The sequence below is a fragment of the Carassius gibelio genome, chromosome B9 (genome assembly GCF_023724105.1).
Source record: "Carassius gibelio isolate Cgi1373 ecotype wild population from Czech Republic chromosome B9, carGib1.2-hapl.c, whole genome shotgun sequence".
Taxonomy (NCBI): Eukaryota; Metazoa; Chordata; class Actinopteri; order Cypriniformes; family Cyprinidae; genus Carassius; species Carassius gibelio.
In genome coordinates, this window is record NC_068404.1 from 9,564,802 (window position 1) to 9,582,004 (window position 17,203).

The following is a 17,203-nucleotide window of genomic DNA, read 5'->3' on the forward strand; positions in this document are numbered from 1 at the left end:
CTCAGTTAGGCCACAAGAACACCCATAAAAAATAAAAAAAATCTTCAGGTCAGGCTGAACCTTGAACGAAGCAATCAGGTTGAACTGAATATATTATAAATGTGTTTCCCTATACAAACACCACTCAATATCATGCATACCAGGCCTGACAGAGAAAAGGCAACAGAGCAGCAAGTCAAGGCGACATTTATTCAGACCTTAGTGGCATCAAACTATGTAATAATGAGTCACTATACGCCCTCGATGACCAGGCATCCGAGGTGTGGACATACGTGGGAGGGTTTTATGCCAATGAATACAGTGACCTTTCTCTCAAAGATTTTCCCGTCTGACTCTGATATTCACAACTGCTAAAGTTGCAGGTCACATTTTTTAGGCTTTAGCTTACATTTTCTGAAATCCGTCCAATGAGCTGACACACAAGTGTGTCTCTGTACCTTAAAGCTATAAACATAACCTTCAACAAAATTAACCTCAACCAGATCCAGGATCAACAGCTTCTCAACGACAGGTTGAATATGGTGTTAGAAAACAGGTTTTTGAGGGGACAGGGATTTTTCCGATTCCTCACCAGGACTGTAGTCTATTATATTAACCTCGATTCAAAAATCCATATAACTTTACACAGTATGAATAAATGTACAGTAAAAGTATGTATAATGTGAATGTGTGGAAAACAGAGACAAAATAGAGACTTTTGAAATTCTTAGAGAATGACATTCAGCCAAAACTAATGACAAAAACAGATTTTGCAAAAGGCCAAAAATGTTACTGCAACCCTAACTTGCATGAAAATGGAATAAAATATCTAAAATATCTGATATCTTACTACATCTCACAGCCATTACAAATGTTTTTCCATTTGTTTGCTTTGGGAATGCAAACGAGGGTGAATGCAAATGGGTCAACCTCTAGATTTGGCTAAATCTCAAGGAGAAAACTTGCATGAGACAGAAGCAAAGATCAGAGTTTGGCAAACATCATCAACAAGCAAACAGAATTTGGTGTTCCGCTTTATACAACTCTAATCAACAGACGGATGGATTTAACTAGAGAATGATCGACCATTGAGCAATGAGCTGTCACAATGTGCTCCAGACACTATTGATTTCCAACTAGGGTGGTTTGGTATTGTCCTAAACCTGAAATTCCCCGCATTAAGAGTTCGCTTTACAAACTTTATGGACAGAAAATATGAAGTTCTTATAGATTAATGTAATCTAGTACAGCCGACTGGATGTGTTCCCACAGCCTGCATCTCCTGATATCAGTTCACTGATCCCCTCATGGGGGGTTTGAATCTGCAACCTTGATGGCTGAATTTATAAAACATTAGGCAAAATGGACCCAAATAAAGTATAACTTGCAGAAAAAAAATTACAAAGTGTATGTGTATCCAATAGACACTTTACAATCCCGAGGCCCCCCAAAAACAGTCAAATTACTTAGTATTTGATTTCAGACTTTGCAAGTGTCACTTGATACTTATTTTACTCAGCACTCACTCAGAGTGGGTTTCTCTCACTCGAGCGTGTCAGATTAAAACCCTGAAGCTGGAGCAAAATGATTATAGAATAATTTGAGTGAGTTTGAGATCCGTTACACATGTAAACACAGCTCCAGACCAGATTTCACACTCTGTTCTGCTTGATGAAAGGCAAAACTAACCAACTAAAAGCCCAAAATTGCTTGATATGAATAACTTGTGCATTAAAATGATGTATACATTTTGCACTCACAATTGTGTTGCAGTACTGAATTAAGAAGCAATAGCTACCTGCTCGTATGGTACAGCATAAATGAATTCATCTCAGAGATTAGCTCACCTTTGCCATTCTGCCAAGCCGTGTACCAGGACAGACTGAGAAACGACGTGAAGAAAACAATCGCAGTGGCAACAGTTCCATGTCTGAGCCTCATCTCATTTCAGCGCCTCCCAGTGCAGCTGCCTCTGGTCCTCCGGATCCAGGCGAGCATCAGCGCTTCAGGGAGCGGACCGGAGCGGACGGGGGCCCGGGTTCATCTGCTGTCAGCGCCGCGGTCCTTCGGCTCTCGGTCGCTGCTGGAGTCACGAGGCAGACCGGCGGAACTGATGCATTTCCAGAGAAAGATGTGCAATGTTCATGCCTGCCCTGTTACTGGAAGAGATCATGAGTAACGTTAGATTTAACAACAAAAAAAAAATTACAGAAGCTAATGAAATCATATTGGTTTGGTTCCGTTTTTTTTTTTTTTTTTGCGGTCCGCGCTGACTACAACAGTTAAACAGATAACGTTAGCTGTTTATATATGTATGCAACCTTATTTCTAAGGAAATGAATCATCGAGAGACATACAAAATACTGCAGAGAATAATTAATTTAGGGTGAGGGCCGACTGGGCAAAAAAAAAGACAGCCAATGTTAAAGACAGCCATTTAATTGCGGGGCTGTGAAATAAACAGTTGACTACCTGTCGGAGGACCCCAAAATAACATGCCAGACAGGCATGAGCAACAACCCCGAGTGCAACACTTCTTACCTTTCTGCCTGTTAGTGAACAGCGGACCGGCGCAGCTCGATTTCTTCTAAACTATCCAGTCAAAAAACGAGCAAAACGCGTTTTTTGATGTTCATTAAAACAGCAGATTTGACGGAGAGTCCTTCCAGAGTAGTCAGCGGTGATTGTGATCTCTCAAGCAAGCTTTGTTGAAGACCACACTTACAGAAAGCAATGATCACTCACCCAGAACTATGATTGGCTGGAGTCATCAGACCCCGCCCCCCGCGGAGGTTGATTGGCGGAAGTCAGCGCGCAGCTCTTGTCTGCCGCCACACGGCGGACTGTACCGATTGCGATTCTGTTTAGACTCTTAATTTTGTGTCCATAAATTCCGTCTGAAATACTCTTACCTTGTCAAAATGTTCATCAACAAGAACTCATTTCATGGAGACTGACATGTACTGTAGACTACTTGTTTTTCTATGAAATACTATATTTGAAAGCAGTGTTGTTGGGAAAGTTACTATTGAAATGTAATAGGTTATAGATTACAAGTTAGCCTATCTAAAATCTTTTAATAATTTCAAAAAAGATTTTTTTTAGTCAAAAGATTTTAATAATTTAATTTTAAAGCACAGCTAACACAAAATAAGACTTACTTTGAGGTAATTCTGAGGATAAGTACAGATTTAAAACCATAACAAGAAACAATTAAGTAGCTATGATACTGTTTTTGAAACCAAATCTTTTTATACAGTAGTTATTACAGAAAACACTGGCATATAACAATGCTTTGGGGGGTAAAACAGTTAATCTTAAAAGATAAAGCATCAAATAAGCATGTATCCTATTCTGTGGCCTAAGCTCCTGAAACATTGGTGTCATATTTTACAGCAGTTTCACTGATTGGAATAATAGTAGTCAGTCATTCAATTATTTTAAATTCACATTTAAAAGAAAGAAATATTTTTACCACTGGGTGAAAGTGGTATAGGCTTAATGATTTATTTCAATTTTTATGTGATTTTATTATTAATATTATTAGGAAATGTACATATAGTAATTATGATGTTTCTCATTATTTACATTGCTTAAAAATACTGTTTGTTTTTGCATAGATGTATAAGCAAAAGACTATTAGAACAATCTAACATTCTATAATGTGAATGTACATTTCTCTTTAGTGCATAATTATGCATAATATAAAAAAAATATTTAACTAATTTGCACTGAAAACACAACTCACTCGAATTTGAACAAAGGCTGGATATAGATTTGTATTTTTATTTAAAAGGTTTTCCTATTAAATCTATTTCTTATTTTTCCCCATCACAGTAAATGTAAAAGCTTTCCATTTTCCTGAGCACTTCTACTACTCATATAATTATTATACTAACTTCGGATAAAAATGTATGCTGTCTGAAATGGAAGGCGGCAGAGGGAATGCACATTTAATGAATAATTGATTGGCTTTTCTGACCTTCACTGTCACTGATAGCTAACCCGTTATTGTATGCAAACATCATATCTTTTCATTTAATTTCCCCTAATCCTGTTATTTCAATATAGTGGTATTACTGCAACCAGTATAAATTGATTTCATCTTTCCTTTTTTTTTTTTAAATCTCATCTTCATTTGACATAGTCATCTGGATTTGAAGTCCACTCCACAGATTGAGCTCTTTCCCCCAATCTATTTTTATTTATATGCTCTTCTGTTCTATTTCAGCCAGCAATTCAGTCATACTGTCAAGCAGTGCTACTTTGTGATGCCTATGTGATTATTTTTATTCACTGGTGACTCACATTGAAAGCTTCCTTTTGCCTCTTATACGTCTCATAGAAAAGTTGAAGATAAAGCTGAAATCATTCAAATGGAGATGATTAAGTATAACCTGCACAGACCATTTTTAATTTCACTTGAGCCAGATACCCCGTTACATAAGACACTTTAGCTGAAGTCTCTTGGAAATACTATTTTAAGCGTAATTATGTATTACATAATCATATTACTCTAATCAATCCCTTTTGTAATCTGCTATTTGTTCTTCATTTACATTAAAAGACTAAAAATGCTAACCACAAAACAGCAATGACTACTCTTTCTACACAGTTTTTATTTTGAAAATTTTTATTTTAATTGTGCAGCACTTGTAAATCATTGTGAAGAGGTAATGCAAGGCACAAACAGATATTTGAGATATTGTCAAATAGTTGTCAATTACACTGTAATTGCGCAAGATAGTGTAACATGAAGTCATGTACTGTACCGTAAGTCGCTGTCCATGAGAAGTATAAATGCAGACCTGAAACTGAACTTGAAAAGCATTAGATGCCGTAAATACCAATGAAAAACTTTTTTTTCACACACATTTCAGCTGTTAATGAAATCTCAGACTCTCAATACAGTGAAGTTGGTTTCAGAGAAAACATGCAAGAACTCTACAACTATTTAATATCTACCTTTTCTTTGTGTAGTAAAGTATGAAGGCCTGTGGTAGATTTATTTAGCATGAGTGATATGTTTATTTATAATGAATGAATAGCTTCCCTGTCAATACGTTGTCTATATGTGATCTCCAACCTTAAGTTACTGTGAAACTGATTTATAGATAATGTTATGCTTCCTTTAACATAATTTATGCATTCAATATATCCTCAGAGAATATGCACAGAGGCAAAGAACCAGCATCATGGCCAGAAAAAAAAGAAACAAAATCCTAGTTGAAAGTAGTTTGTAACAAAACCATAACCACCTTCTGTACACAATCAGGTCAATTCTGATTGTTGCCCTTAGGATGTTTCTCTTTTTTTCTCAGAAAGGCGTTGCTTTGAAATACTCCTCAAGTGGAATGACAGAGACTCCTCCGACCCAGTCCTGCAGACAAACCTGCTGCAAAACCAGCTTCATGAAAAACCAATCATGTCCAGGGGGCCACTTCTTCATGACAGGATGCCTAAACAAAACACACACCAAAATTGACACATATATTTATTTGAAATATTGCTTACCTGATACTTCCTCAAAAAAGATCAGAGCTGTCATTGGGGTGCTACCTTTTCAAAACATAATGATATGCACTAATAATATGAAGGTTTAAAATACTTATATTTACCTTTATGTTCCTAATATGTACCTTTCAGGGAAAAATAAGACATAAAATTCTACCTATTAGTTTTGCACCTTAGGGTATTGTCCCAGAGACAGCTTTCTTTGTTTTTCAGAGAGAAAAATCTGCTGTTGGTATATTTGCATAATTCGAATGCAGAGGCAAGGTTCAGACTAGACGGTTTGTTTATTAGCAATACATTTCAGCTATAAGTATATGCACATTTTAGTTGCATCAGATACAAAACGCAGCATATAAATAGAGATCAGTCTAGACAATAATGATAATATTAAGCAAAAACAGCTAATCATACTTTACAAACAGACACAAACGAACAAAGACCTTATGTTCAACATTAAAAGTATGAAGTGTGTTTAGCTGCCACCACTGAAATAGAAATGTGCGGTGTGCATGATTTATCATTTGCATAAGTACCTGGAGAACATGGCCTCTTCGGCAAAGTCAAGCTCTTCTGGTCCCACCTCCACCATTTTACCAGTCAAAGTGAGTCGAGCACACCTGGGGTCCTCAGGGTCATAAACCTGCTTCCTGTCACGGGGAAATGTAGCCAGAAGACAAAATGCTTTAGATGATCATTATAAAATGATCTCTGTCAAAGATATTTTTGTTTTGATATGTAAACATGACTGAAACGTAAAGGCTTCTCGCTCCAGTTATTTCAGAGACATACCTGCAGAAATCTCCTTCTGCCTCAGAAAACGTTAAAGAGGCAAAAGGGAAGCTGCGAAGATCCGTTACAGTGCTGTCCATCGGTGTCACATAAAAATAAGGAACGCCAGTGCTGTTTTCAGCCGGACCGTCGCTTACAGAGAAAATATTTCCAAAAGGAAGTCCTTTAATCTAAAAAGATGTTGGGGAAAGAAAACAACCTAAATTAAAGACATTTCATACATGCCTGTAATAATAATAATAATAAAATGTACGTACTTGATTAATGATAATGATAATGTCCGAATGTACCGTACTTTATTCCTTAGGATACAGTGGTTCTCAACCTTTGTCCGCAAAAATACTCTCATGACTTCTTTAAGATTTATTACGATTTACTGGATAAGGATTTTTTCCAAAGCATTTTACAGTATATGCAGTATAGCATCTGACATTTTATTTACAGTTTCTAAAATAAAGTATTTTTAGAGTTTGGCATAACTATAAAATAATCTACATTTGTTTTTTTTTTAAAAAGCCAATGGTTTGAGATTTAATATTTTACATGACTTACATCCCAGGTCTAGAAATCACTATTAAAATTAGGCCTCCTCATATATTATCCAGGTTTTCCAAGAAAACAAGAACCTGTGGCCAGCTTTATAAACATAATTAACAACTAGTTTGACTAACTAGTAGTTAACCAAGTGGTCTTCAATCTTACTTTCAGAATTCAAATTAGACCAATATACTTTTATATGACTAGAAAAAAATGAGATGAGAAACTTTAAGGACTAGTCTAAGCAGTTTATGAAACCCGCCACTGGATCTCCAAAGAAAAATAGCAGTTGTTGAAGAGATTAATTCAAATTAATATCTTAATTGATTTTTGTATTGAATTGAATGCCTTTATTGTCCTTGTATTTTACTGAACACAAGGAAATTAGAAGCACTGCTCCTGACTGGTGTTAGAAACAAAAAAACAAACATATAAGTTAACCACAGACAATAAATATGACTGTACAGAACAATTTTACAAATAAATACAACAAGTGACTGTGTCATGATAGTCACATTGAGCAATCTGACTGAATTGACCATTTACAGTATTCATATTAATATGCACAGTAAGTTACACAAAAGTACATTTTAAATGGAATGAGTAGCTGTAGTGATTTAGTGACTAAGTATTACACATTGACATATTGTGTATATTATTGCACCTTACTGCAGATAGAGTGTTTCACATTTAGTAACTAAATTGTAATGTTTATTTTACATAATTTAAGTAATCTTCATGTCCTTTTAAAGTCTGCTGAGGCCCCTTTTGGATTGAGAATAAAAACAAAAAAAAAAAACAAAAGATCAAAGCAGCAGGTGAACTCTGCAGGAAGGTAAATTAATCAGAGCATCACCTGCTCCTGTGTGGAGACGGTAGCCAGGTGACCCCAGTCGCTATGATGCGCCATGTATCGCGCTACTCTCGCCGTCTCCTCGTGCGGCGGAGGCGTAGCGACGCTAGACGGTACATTCACCTCTTCCATCCGGTACGAAAACACACGGGACGCGGAGGACACGTCCTCGTTTTTGGATATCTGCTCGGGTTTCTTCTCTGAAGCGTCCCGGTACACAGAGGACGGATAGGCTGGTTTCCAGATCCCGATATTATCGACGAGCACAGCGGGCGCCTCGTCGGAGTGCGCGTCCAGCTCTTCCTCCTCCGCAGCATCACCGGCGACGGCCCACGACACCGCGCTCCGGATCGTGTAACTCTCGCCGACACACCGCAGCGTCGTCAGGACCGAGATGAGATGGAGCAGCAACATAGCGGTCACATTTACTCGCGCTGCGGCTTTTAAAACTGCATGCTTATTTATTTCGCCACCATTAGTATGGTATTACATGATAGTGGAATGAAACTTCGTTGCGTCAGAAACAGCGACACCTGCTGGACCGCCTGAGAAGCGCAGCGCGTGACCGTGTATCCCACTGTAACCTAAACATCGTTTCCACAAAAATACTGGGCTAATTTGATATTTAAATAGTCATGTACATTAAAATGTCCAGTGTACATGAAAAATTACATAAAATCAATATTGATTAGTAATAGCACAATGAATATAGAATTAACTGGATTTTTGTATTGATCGTAATCTGTCAATACCAACAATTACCATGGTAACAAGAATTTTGCAATTTGTCATACCTCATTTGCTATTTTTATGGTGGTATAAATGTGGGAAAATTATTTCATTTGTAATGAAATAAAACAAGTATGGTGGTAATTTGGCATACAATATATTTTTTTTTTAATGGGTAATATTAAAAATAAAAGAAAAGAAGAAAATTGAATATTAATACAAGTTTTTAATACAATTAATTATATATATACTCATGCTAATATAACCATTATATCCACAAATTAAGTATTGTTGTGTTATTTTACACACACACACACACAATATATATATATATATATATATATATATATATATATATATATATATATATATATATATATATATATATATATTTTTTTTTTTTTTTTTTTTTTTTTTGTGTGTGTGTGTGTGTGTGTGTGTGTGTGTGTGATGGTAACACTAGAATAAAAATAGACATTATTTTTGTATTGACTGTCAACACAAGTCAATATGAAAAGAAATATCTATAATTTGCTAATTTTCCATTCCAAATATATTAATTTGTTTTGTTTGTTTTCTAAAATAAAATACAACAGAACATAATATATTCTGAAAGCTTCTTACATTGTGTATAGTGCATCCGATATTGATTTCTACTTTCAAACAACATTTATTTTATTATTATGTTTGTTGTTGTTGTGTTATTGATATGTTATATTCATTATAAATTATAAATCACATGTCCCAGATTTAGTAAGATTAATTTATTGGTGAAGGAAGTTGAGTTGGTATTTTCAAAAGCAAGCTCCAAGTAATTTGAAATAATCTTACAGTCACATAATTTAACATTTAACACAAATGAACAGAAATCTTCAAATCTAATAGGTATCAGAAAATCAACAGGTGATATAATGTCACAATACATACAAATTCTTGGAGGGAATTCATGCAAATAAATACAAATTTGTCATTGGAAAGGAAATAATCATATTAATAATTTTAACAGGAAAACAATGATACAATGTGTTAAACCTGAGAAACATATCACATATTGCAACTTATTACATGGGAGACCCTTGTTGTTTTTGTGTGTCTGCAGACTTGTGAGTAGGTAAAACATTAGTACCATCTACTTCTCTTCCTGAGATCTCACTCAGGGTGCTTTTGATTGAGTCTCAACCTGAATGTGTTTCCATCCCCTTCCATCTCTGATCTCCCTTTTCACTCAAATCTGTTGTGCTGCACTGTGGTGCATTTGCAAAATACATTACCAGCAGCTGTTATACAGTGTTGCAAGAGAACATGACTTTAATCTCACAGTATTTACTTCTCCTTTTTGTTTCGTTGGTACCCATCTGATGTGCATACATTCATACTTCACATGGAGAGAACGCAAGCAGCACACGTGAGGTTTTAGAAGACAAACACAATTAGGAAGTTTACTGACTGATGAATGTATAAGTTTCCCTCAATAATATACATAAGCAATAGTGGTTCACTTCTAGAACACACTGCTTTAACATCAACTTCAAAGTCTACTGAAGTTCAAATGAAGCAAACCTCTGATTGCATGGATGCAACTTCTGCTTTCAGATGCTAGACTGAAAATGCCCTCAAATGATCCTCCAACCTCAGCATCCAACTCTATGTGTTTTAGTCCATAGTCTTATCACTCCATGCCAGGGATTTCCTCTTGGCCAGCTCCATCCAGGATGGTTGGGCAGTGTCACGGACAGACTGTAGAGGAGATGACGATGATGGTGATGATGAAGGTTGATCTTCCTGCTGCAATTTATCCTCTCTGTCTGTTGACCTCATGAGAATAGGAGAGACTGATGCTTCTAGAAATATCAACACCATATATAAGCATATACTTCAATTGTAGCTGTCATGTAAAACTGATATTGTGTATCTCACTTACGCATTGACAAACTTGAGTCGAACCCTGTGCCTGAGAGCTTTGCGATCGGTCTGTGAGGAGCTGTAGATTGAGATGTTGTTTGGGACTCTGCTGTGGACTTTGACTCACCTGTCTATTGAAATCAATAAAGACGAAATCTGAAACAATTGACAAAGCAAAACACCACAAACAGAACATAGTGTACTATATATTATGAGCAAATAATACATGTGTCCCCTCCATAAAGAGTGCTTTATTTTAATTTATAAATGTGTGATTCATAAAGTCTTTAGACCTGTCTGGATTATTAATGTCTTATTTAGTGATTTTTGATTTGCAGACATTTGACTGTATCAAATGATATTAACTATCCCAACTAACTATACTATACTAACTATACTGTTCCAATGTTTGGGGTCATTGATATTTTTTCGGGCAGAAAAATGTACTCTTTTATTAAAGGGATAGTACACCCATAAATGAATATTCTGTCAATAATTACTCACCCTCATGTTGTGCCATGCTGTGTCAGCAGCAACACACACATGCATCATGGTACTGCTGTAAACATGCATCAAAGACTGACATGGAAGAAGAAATTGTTGAAAGTCTTTGTTGTTTTTGTTTTTTTGTGTGCACAAAGTAGTCCTGTAACTTCATAAAATTACAGCTGCACACTGATGTCACATGGACTATTTAACCATGTCCTAACTACCTTTCAGGGCCTTGAATGATTCAGTTGCATTGCTGTCTATCCTGGGTCAGAAAGCTCTCGGATTTCATCTAAAATATCTTAATCTGTACTCTGAAGATGTCTTATGGCTTTGGAATGACATGAGGGTGAGTAATTAATGATGGAATTTTCATTTTTGGGAGAACTACCCCTGTAAGTAAATATGCATTATATTGATGAATGGTTACAGTAAAGACATTAATAATGCAACAAACGTTTTCTATTTTAAATAAATGCCACTCTTTTGAACTTTCCAATGTGACCGAAATTTGACTAGTGTGAAGCAATCACTCCTTTTTTCTGAGGCTGAGGTAAGTGTCCTTTCTCTGGTTTATATGAATAGACTGCATGTGTTTGGAGATTTCATAAAAAAAATATTACCTTGGTTGCAGCAATTGTTTGGTTCTCCCAGCGCTGTAAGAGTGAGTTTGTGTTTCCTAACCCTGCTGCCCACACTGGTCTGCCATCTTCAGGCCTGGACCCTAACCCCTGAGACGCAGACGCCATGTCAGCTTTCCCTGAAATTACACTGTGCTCTCCACCCTCATTCTGAGGCTGATCCTTTGAGACAATATTGGCAAACTGTTGGGATATTAACTTTGGGCTTGATGACAGATATGGGTAACCTGGGGGTGCTGTGGGACGCAGTATAGCTTGTGTGGGGGTCTGTGATGATGCTCGCATTGGTGATGATGGCTCGATGGGTGGTGTCTGTGGTGCCAATGCTTGTGATGGCTGTTTTGCTGTGTTTACAGCAGTGGATTGCACATTCAATGTGTTTGTAACTGTAGGCTGGGTTGGATTTGTTGTTGAATTAAACATTTGAGTCATGGACTGAAACTGGACTTCTCTGGTACTGTCAATCTGAGTCTGATTTGAATTTGCTGAAGGTTGGTTTGTTGTTGTTCTAGTCTGAGTTTGCATAAGCTGAGAGGCAGATTGTGTGGATTTTCCAGAATAATGTGCTGATGGCAGCGGTTTTGTTTCTGTAGGTTTCAAAAGAGGTTGTGTAGTCGAAGGCTGGCTTGAAATGTTCTGTGTGATTCTTGGGTTGGCTTGTGAAGTGGATGTTTGGGTTTGTGGTTGTGTTGTAGTGAAGGTCATTGGTCGAGACTGCAAGCTAGGAAACTCAGGCAGCCTGCTGGTAAAGAGCTGTTGGAGACTTCTGGTTTTCTCTCTGGCCATCTCCATCCAGGACACCTCAGAAGCAGTAGAGGTTGGCGGGTTCTCCTGAAAGGATACAGCTGTAGTCTCTTCTGGGGACAACCCTGTACCTTCTTTAGCTGATGAAGGTACAATCTTACTAGATTTGCTGGCTGATGATGAGGGCTGAGGAGGTTCTGAAAATGCAGAATATTTATTTAATCAAAAGCAGTAACTTCTCTGTGAGCTGTTTTATGCATCGCAATACTATTGATAATGGACAGAGGACCATTTTCTTATCACAAAATTTTTCTTGTGCATGCATCTTGTAAGTTGTTGTAGCGCCATTTTTTGTTTAGTATTGTTATTAAAAATAGACAATTAGTGAATTTTAACAGAGCGTTAAGCCTTTATGAAAATGAACCATGGATTTACTACAAATAAAACCAAAATAACATTGATTGCCTTGTTCAGGTGTGTTTATTTAGGGTTGGAGCTAAACTCTGCAGGACAGTGGCCCTCCAGGACCGAAGTTGCCTATCCCTGAAGTACAGGAACTTGCTACTGCTAATATATACACAGATACGGTGCTGTGAGTATTTAAGACCTACTGCTGCTGCACAAATAGCATATATAATAACCTGTAGCAGATCTATACAGGTGGAGCTAGGGAAGGTGTAGGATTTTAGAGGAACTCTGAAAGCTTGCTGCGGACAGCTCTGCTAAATGCTAACCAACAATTTAAATGTAAAGCAGCAAACCAATCAGCCTGTGCAAAGTCGTTTAACACCGTGAATATCATCAGTTTACATTAAAGGGTTAGTTCACCCAGAAATAAAAATTAGGCTGCATTTTACTCAGAGGGATCCTAGGTGTGTTTGACTTTCTTCTTTCAGACGAATCCATTCAGAGTTATATTAAAAATTGTGTTTGATCTTTTAAGCTCTACCGTTGCAGTCAGCGGGTGTTGCATTGCTTCAGTCCAAAAGACTTTAAATAAAAAGCAACCTTTCATTAAAAAAAAGTGTCTCACATGGCTCCAGGGGTTGAACAAAGGCCTCCTTTAGTGAACTGATGCATTTTCATAAGAAAAATATCCATATTCAAAACAATCATTTTTTTTTTAATCTAGCTTGTGATCACTGTTGAAAACAGAAGCAGTTCCAGGGGAATTACGTATGAGGTCAGCATTTAATATAACTCCAACTGAATTCATATTAAGGAAAGACATATACACCTAGGATGGCTCAGGGGTGAGTAAAACGCAGCCTAATATACATTTTTGGGTGAACTAACCCTTTAAGGACCCATCAGCATCTATTTTAATGACAGATCTTGTCATTAATACAAATGGCAATCAAATTGTCAAAAAACATGGTTAATACACTTTTACTATAGTAAATCCATGGTTAATTTTCATACTATAATACCTAAATTCTTTATGATTTTATAATAATCATGTATCACTATTCACAGTACTGCTCTGCTGGTTGGTATTCTTTTTAAATTTAACTAAAATCAACTAATCATTAATAGGCAATAAAGGTAATAAATACTTTACTGGTTTATTTATTTAGTAAAGTCCACTGTTAGTTCAATAAGACAATGCACTGTATAACTCAAATGGATATCTAGAAGTCCAATCTACCGTTTGTTTACTCAGTTGAGTAACCACCATCAGTGTAATTACAGACTGACACAGTTAAACATTTGGACAAATCAGCTTTCTAAATGCTCTGACTCAGACAAGCACAGACTGTTTCCTGGTATGACCTGGATCATGACTCTCATAGGATATGTAGCTGTTCACATTCATCATAATTTCAACTAAATAGGCCAGAGGCTTAATCTTCATGCACCTTGGGAAACCACAAAAAGAAACTCACCAGCCTGTCTGAGGACGCCAGCTCTCTCTTTGTCTCTACAGAAACTCTTAGGTGGCGAACCGTAGGAATGAACCGAGGTTGCGGACGCATCAGTTTGGAGAGGAGTTTCTTTGAGTTTCTCGTGGACTTTAGTAGACCCAATGCCAGTGCATTGGTCTTCAGGTTGCACACAGCTGGTTGAATCAGATTGTGAGGCTGGAGGTGAAATCGATGCACTGTGGTGTTTTTCTTTGTCTTCAGATTGAGCTTTGTCCAAGCGAAACTTCAGCGAAAGAGAGGTAGAGCGAAGCTTCACTCCAAATGCATTTGTAGCCTCTCTATCTTTTCCCTCAGTCACATCTTCCATCACATCCTCTAATGCCTCTTCTCCCACCTCCACCTCCTGTACACCTTCTTCAGTAGCCTCTACCCCAATCTCCTGCTTCTCGTTGTTCTGACTCTCCTCCACATCCGGGTCCCGAGGACGGCTCTTTGCTAGATCAGTGAACTTCGTTGGTATCACTGGAGAAGTGTCCGTTTTGTCTTCTTTCTTTGAAATTTGTAAGTTAGCAGACAGGCCTTTTATTGTTTTCTCAACTTGTGAACTTACTTGCCGCTCTATCTTGATATTTAAAGGAGGTTTGGCAGGAGTTGGAGGTTCCTTTCTCAGTCCAGCTTGTCCAACTACTCCAGTGAAGCTTGCAGTCCTCGGCCGCTCTTGACTCTTGTCTGAGGAGACATTAAAGTGGAACGATCCAGACACGGTTCTTTGGCGTTTTATAGATTCTGTTTGAGTGTGATCTTCATGAGTAAAAGTTGACACTGTGCTGACTGGCTGAAGGGTCCTGGACTCATGTTTGTCTTCTGTGGAAGGTATATTTCTTCTCAGAGATGATGGTCTCAGATTTACTCCACAAATCACACTGGTTGAAGCATGAGCAGAGGCTAGGTTTTTCTCTATATTTACTGCATTCTGAACATTGTTTTTATCCATCTTGGTTTGAATTAGCACAGCATTAGACTTCTCATCTTTTACAGCACTTAATTCTGGTGTGGTAGTTACATTTGGTCTTACAAATGGGCTTACAGTTGACACAATGTTACTTTGGGTGTTCTTGAGTAGTTTGGTGCTACTGAACATCTCACTCACTTCTCCTTTTCCCTTTAAGTCAATTGGCACCACTGGGATCGGTGGTTTGGCTACTGATGACGCAGCTGGAGTTGTTTCACGTAGGCTAGGGTTTGGAGGTGATGTGGACAGGATGTTTCTCTCAATCTCAGGTTCAGCAGAAACTTGTCTACTATCTCCAGAAGTCTGAAGAGACATTAAAGGTGAAACTGGAACTGGACTCTTGATTTGTGAAGTCGTAAGCCTCTCTCCTCGTAACACCTGTGTGGAATACGAGCGAGCGCGAGGTATCTCTTTTACGAGAGTCTCTTTCTCCATAGTAGTCAGCGGTCGGTCCAGACTGTTCAAACTCTCAGATCGCGCTCTGCTTCCAGCCTACACAGGAAGTGCAATGTACAAATATAGAAAATCTATTAAAAATGAACTGCTGGAATATGAAATATATGAACTAAATATGAACTAAATGGAAACGGACAGAAATTAGGATTTTTGAACTTCTGGTTTCCGTTGTCCTCAAGTCAAAGGATTTTGGCTAAATGCCTGAAATAAGTTCTATGGTTAACACAAGCTCATGATATTTCCACATTTTATTCTATAACATAAAATACATCAGTAATACCCCACTTAATGATTTAGCATTTTTCTTGATAGGAGATGTGACCGGAGGCAATTGGGAGAGAGAGTGACGAGATTGTTTAAGTTCCACGAGTCGGATTGAAACTCAGGACACTCAAAGAGCAGCTGTGTCATATTTCGATGTGCTGCCCACCAGGCTATCGGTGCAGACACACTTGATTTTTAAAAGCATTTAAAAAAAGATAAGGCTGTTAACAAGTGGCTAAATGAGACTACAGAGGTTGTTGAGAACTCTAAACATCATCACGCCAAGCACGTAAATCTACTAACTAGTCCACTTTCACAGCCCCGCTGTGTTCCCTTTTCTTACTACGCTAATTCAAGCTTTCCAACTTGTAGATTTAAAATAAAGTTGTGCACTGTGTAGTATGTTTACAGCCTAATTTTAGCGTTTTACTTCTGCCGATTGTATTTCGATTTTAAAATTTATAAAAGGTTGATGCATTTTTGATAACCAAACTTGTAAGAAACACAAACTTTTGTTGGTCACAGAGCTTACTTCCTACAATATTTCAAATGCCAGTGGAAAAATCGGGCTTTTTGTTGAGAGAACCTGGGTGATGCTAATGGATAATACGTTTAGAAGGGTCCATTAAAAAGGCTCACCGAAGTGGTCACCCTCCTGTTCTTGGCACTGGCTCTTTGGTTCTTAGGTTTGAGGGACATACGGTGACGGGCAGCAGAGTTGTCCAGGAGGGAAGTGAATTGTGGAGGAGTGCTGAAGTCCACCGAGCCAGGGGCAAGTGGGGAAAGGGTTGCAGGTGCTGGGCTGACCGGCCGAGGAGAAATCAGCTGTGAAGAGGTCTGGAAGGGAAGGAAAAGGGACATTAGACAATATTTAGGACCAAAGAAACAACATTCAAATTTAAGCCATAAATCAAATCTATGAATGACAGGTATAACGTCAACACGTCAGTGAAATGGCAGCAGGCTACCTGTTCTTCCTCCTTACTTCTTGTTTCAGCTAAGATCAAGGTGCTATGGTTTTTGGGAGGGATAGAAAACTGCAAACATCATGACATAAAAGTTAACATTGGATTTAAGCTGTGGTAGTAGCAGCAGAAGACACACAATGAGCAACACAAACTCGTGCAGATGTTTGATTAATGTTCAAAGATGCATTTAACACCAACACATTCATGTATTAGTGACAAAACATTAAAATACACTGTCACAACAAAGAAACTGGAATGCTGCTGTGTTATAGTTGAAGCACCTTGTTCGATATGCTCATGTTTAGTCCTTCTCCAAGGGATACTTCATAGGAGCTATGAGAAAGGCTGTCATCTTCTGAACTTCCACCCAAGTCTTCACGCCGTTTAGGGGGCAACAGAAGTGGGGGAGGACCTAAATGCAGTTTTTGCTGCTGGAGCTTTATCTGATCAAACAAAATAAA

The 17,203-nt window shown here is 37.8% G+C and overlaps 3 protein-coding genes across 5 annotated transcripts in view; all 3 read right to left on the reverse strand.

Moving 5' to 3' along the window:
* Window positions 1-2,709, reverse strand: part of LOC127964716 (alpha-1,3-mannosyl-glycoprotein 4-beta-N-acetylglucosaminyltransferase A) — a 46,733-nt gene extending 44,024 nt beyond the window's left edge. Inside the window, exons 1-2 of one of the 2 annotated variants that reach the window (XM_052565025.1) lie at window positions 2,521-2,709; window positions 1,827-2,138 (exon numbers count right to left, since the gene is read on the reverse strand). In XM_052565025.1, the coding sequence (XP_052420985.1) occupies window positions 1,827-1,920 (94 nt within the window). In that variant the 5' untranslated portion in view covers window positions 1,921-2,138; window positions 2,521-2,709. The remainder of the gene's footprint in view (window positions 1-1,826; window positions 2,139-2,520) is intronic. The other variant, XM_052565026.1, reaches the window with a different exon arrangement.
* A 1,866-nt stretch (window positions 2,710-4,575) lies between these two features.
* creg2 (cellular repressor of E1A-stimulated genes 2) lies at window positions 4,576-8,186 on the reverse strand. The gene is made up of 4 exons (XM_052564709.1): window positions 7,676-8,186; window positions 6,283-6,452; window positions 6,027-6,140; window positions 4,576-5,438 (listed from the first exon to the last, which is right to left on the reverse strand). The coding sequence occupies exons 1-4, from the start codon at window positions 8,084-8,086 to the stop codon at window positions 5,297-5,299; spliced, it is 837 nt and encodes a 278-aa protein (XP_052420669.1). The 5' UTR covers window positions 8,087-8,186; the 3' UTR covers window positions 4,576-5,296.
* A 964-nt stretch (window positions 8,187-9,150) lies between these two features.
* LOC127965612 (uncharacterized) lies at window positions 9,151-16,996 on the reverse strand. Of its 2 annotated transcripts, XM_052566480.1 has the most exons (6): window positions 16,743-16,995; window positions 16,414-16,611; window positions 14,064-15,546; window positions 11,416-12,374; window positions 10,323-10,434; window positions 9,151-10,242 (listed from the first exon to the last, which is right to left on the reverse strand). In XM_052566480.1, exons 2-6 carry the CDS (start codon window positions 16,471-16,473, stop codon window positions 10,055-10,057), a joined length of 2,802 nt encoding a protein of 933 aa, XP_052422440.1. In that variant the 5' UTR covers window positions 16,474-16,611; window positions 16,743-16,995; the 3' UTR covers window positions 9,151-10,054. The 2 variants fall into 2 exon arrangements, with proteins under 2 accessions (XP_052422440.1, XP_052422439.1); XM_052566479.1 differs by having other exon boundaries at window positions 16,414-16,996.
* Between the last annotated feature and the right edge of the window lie 207 nt (window positions 16,997-17,203).

Coding starts and splice junctions, on each gene's coding strand:
- creg2 (XM_052564709.1), bottom strand. CDS start 8,086: ATGTTGCTGCTCCATCTCATCTCGGTCCTGACGACGCTGCGGTGTGTC. Junction 6,141..6,282: donor GCAGAAGGAGATTTCTGCAG/GTATGTCTCTGA, acceptor TCCCCGTGACAG/GAAGCAGGTTTATGACCCTG. Junction 5,439..6,026: donor GAAGAGGCCATGTTCTCCAG/GTACTTATGCAA, acceptor TGTTTTGTTTAG/GCATCCTGTCATGAAGAAGT.
- LOC127965612 (XM_052566479.1), bottom strand. CDS start 16,635: ATGTCCCTTTTCCTTCCCTTCCAGACCTCTTCACAGCTGATTTCTCCT. Junction 15,547..16,413: donor ACAGGAGGGTGACCACTTCG/GTGAGCCTTTTT, acceptor CTTCCTGTGTAG/GCTGGAAGCAGAGCGCGATC. Junction 10,243..10,322: donor CGACTCAAGTTTGTCAATGC/GTAAGTGAGATA, acceptor TGATATTTCTAG/AAGCATCAGTCTCTCCTATT.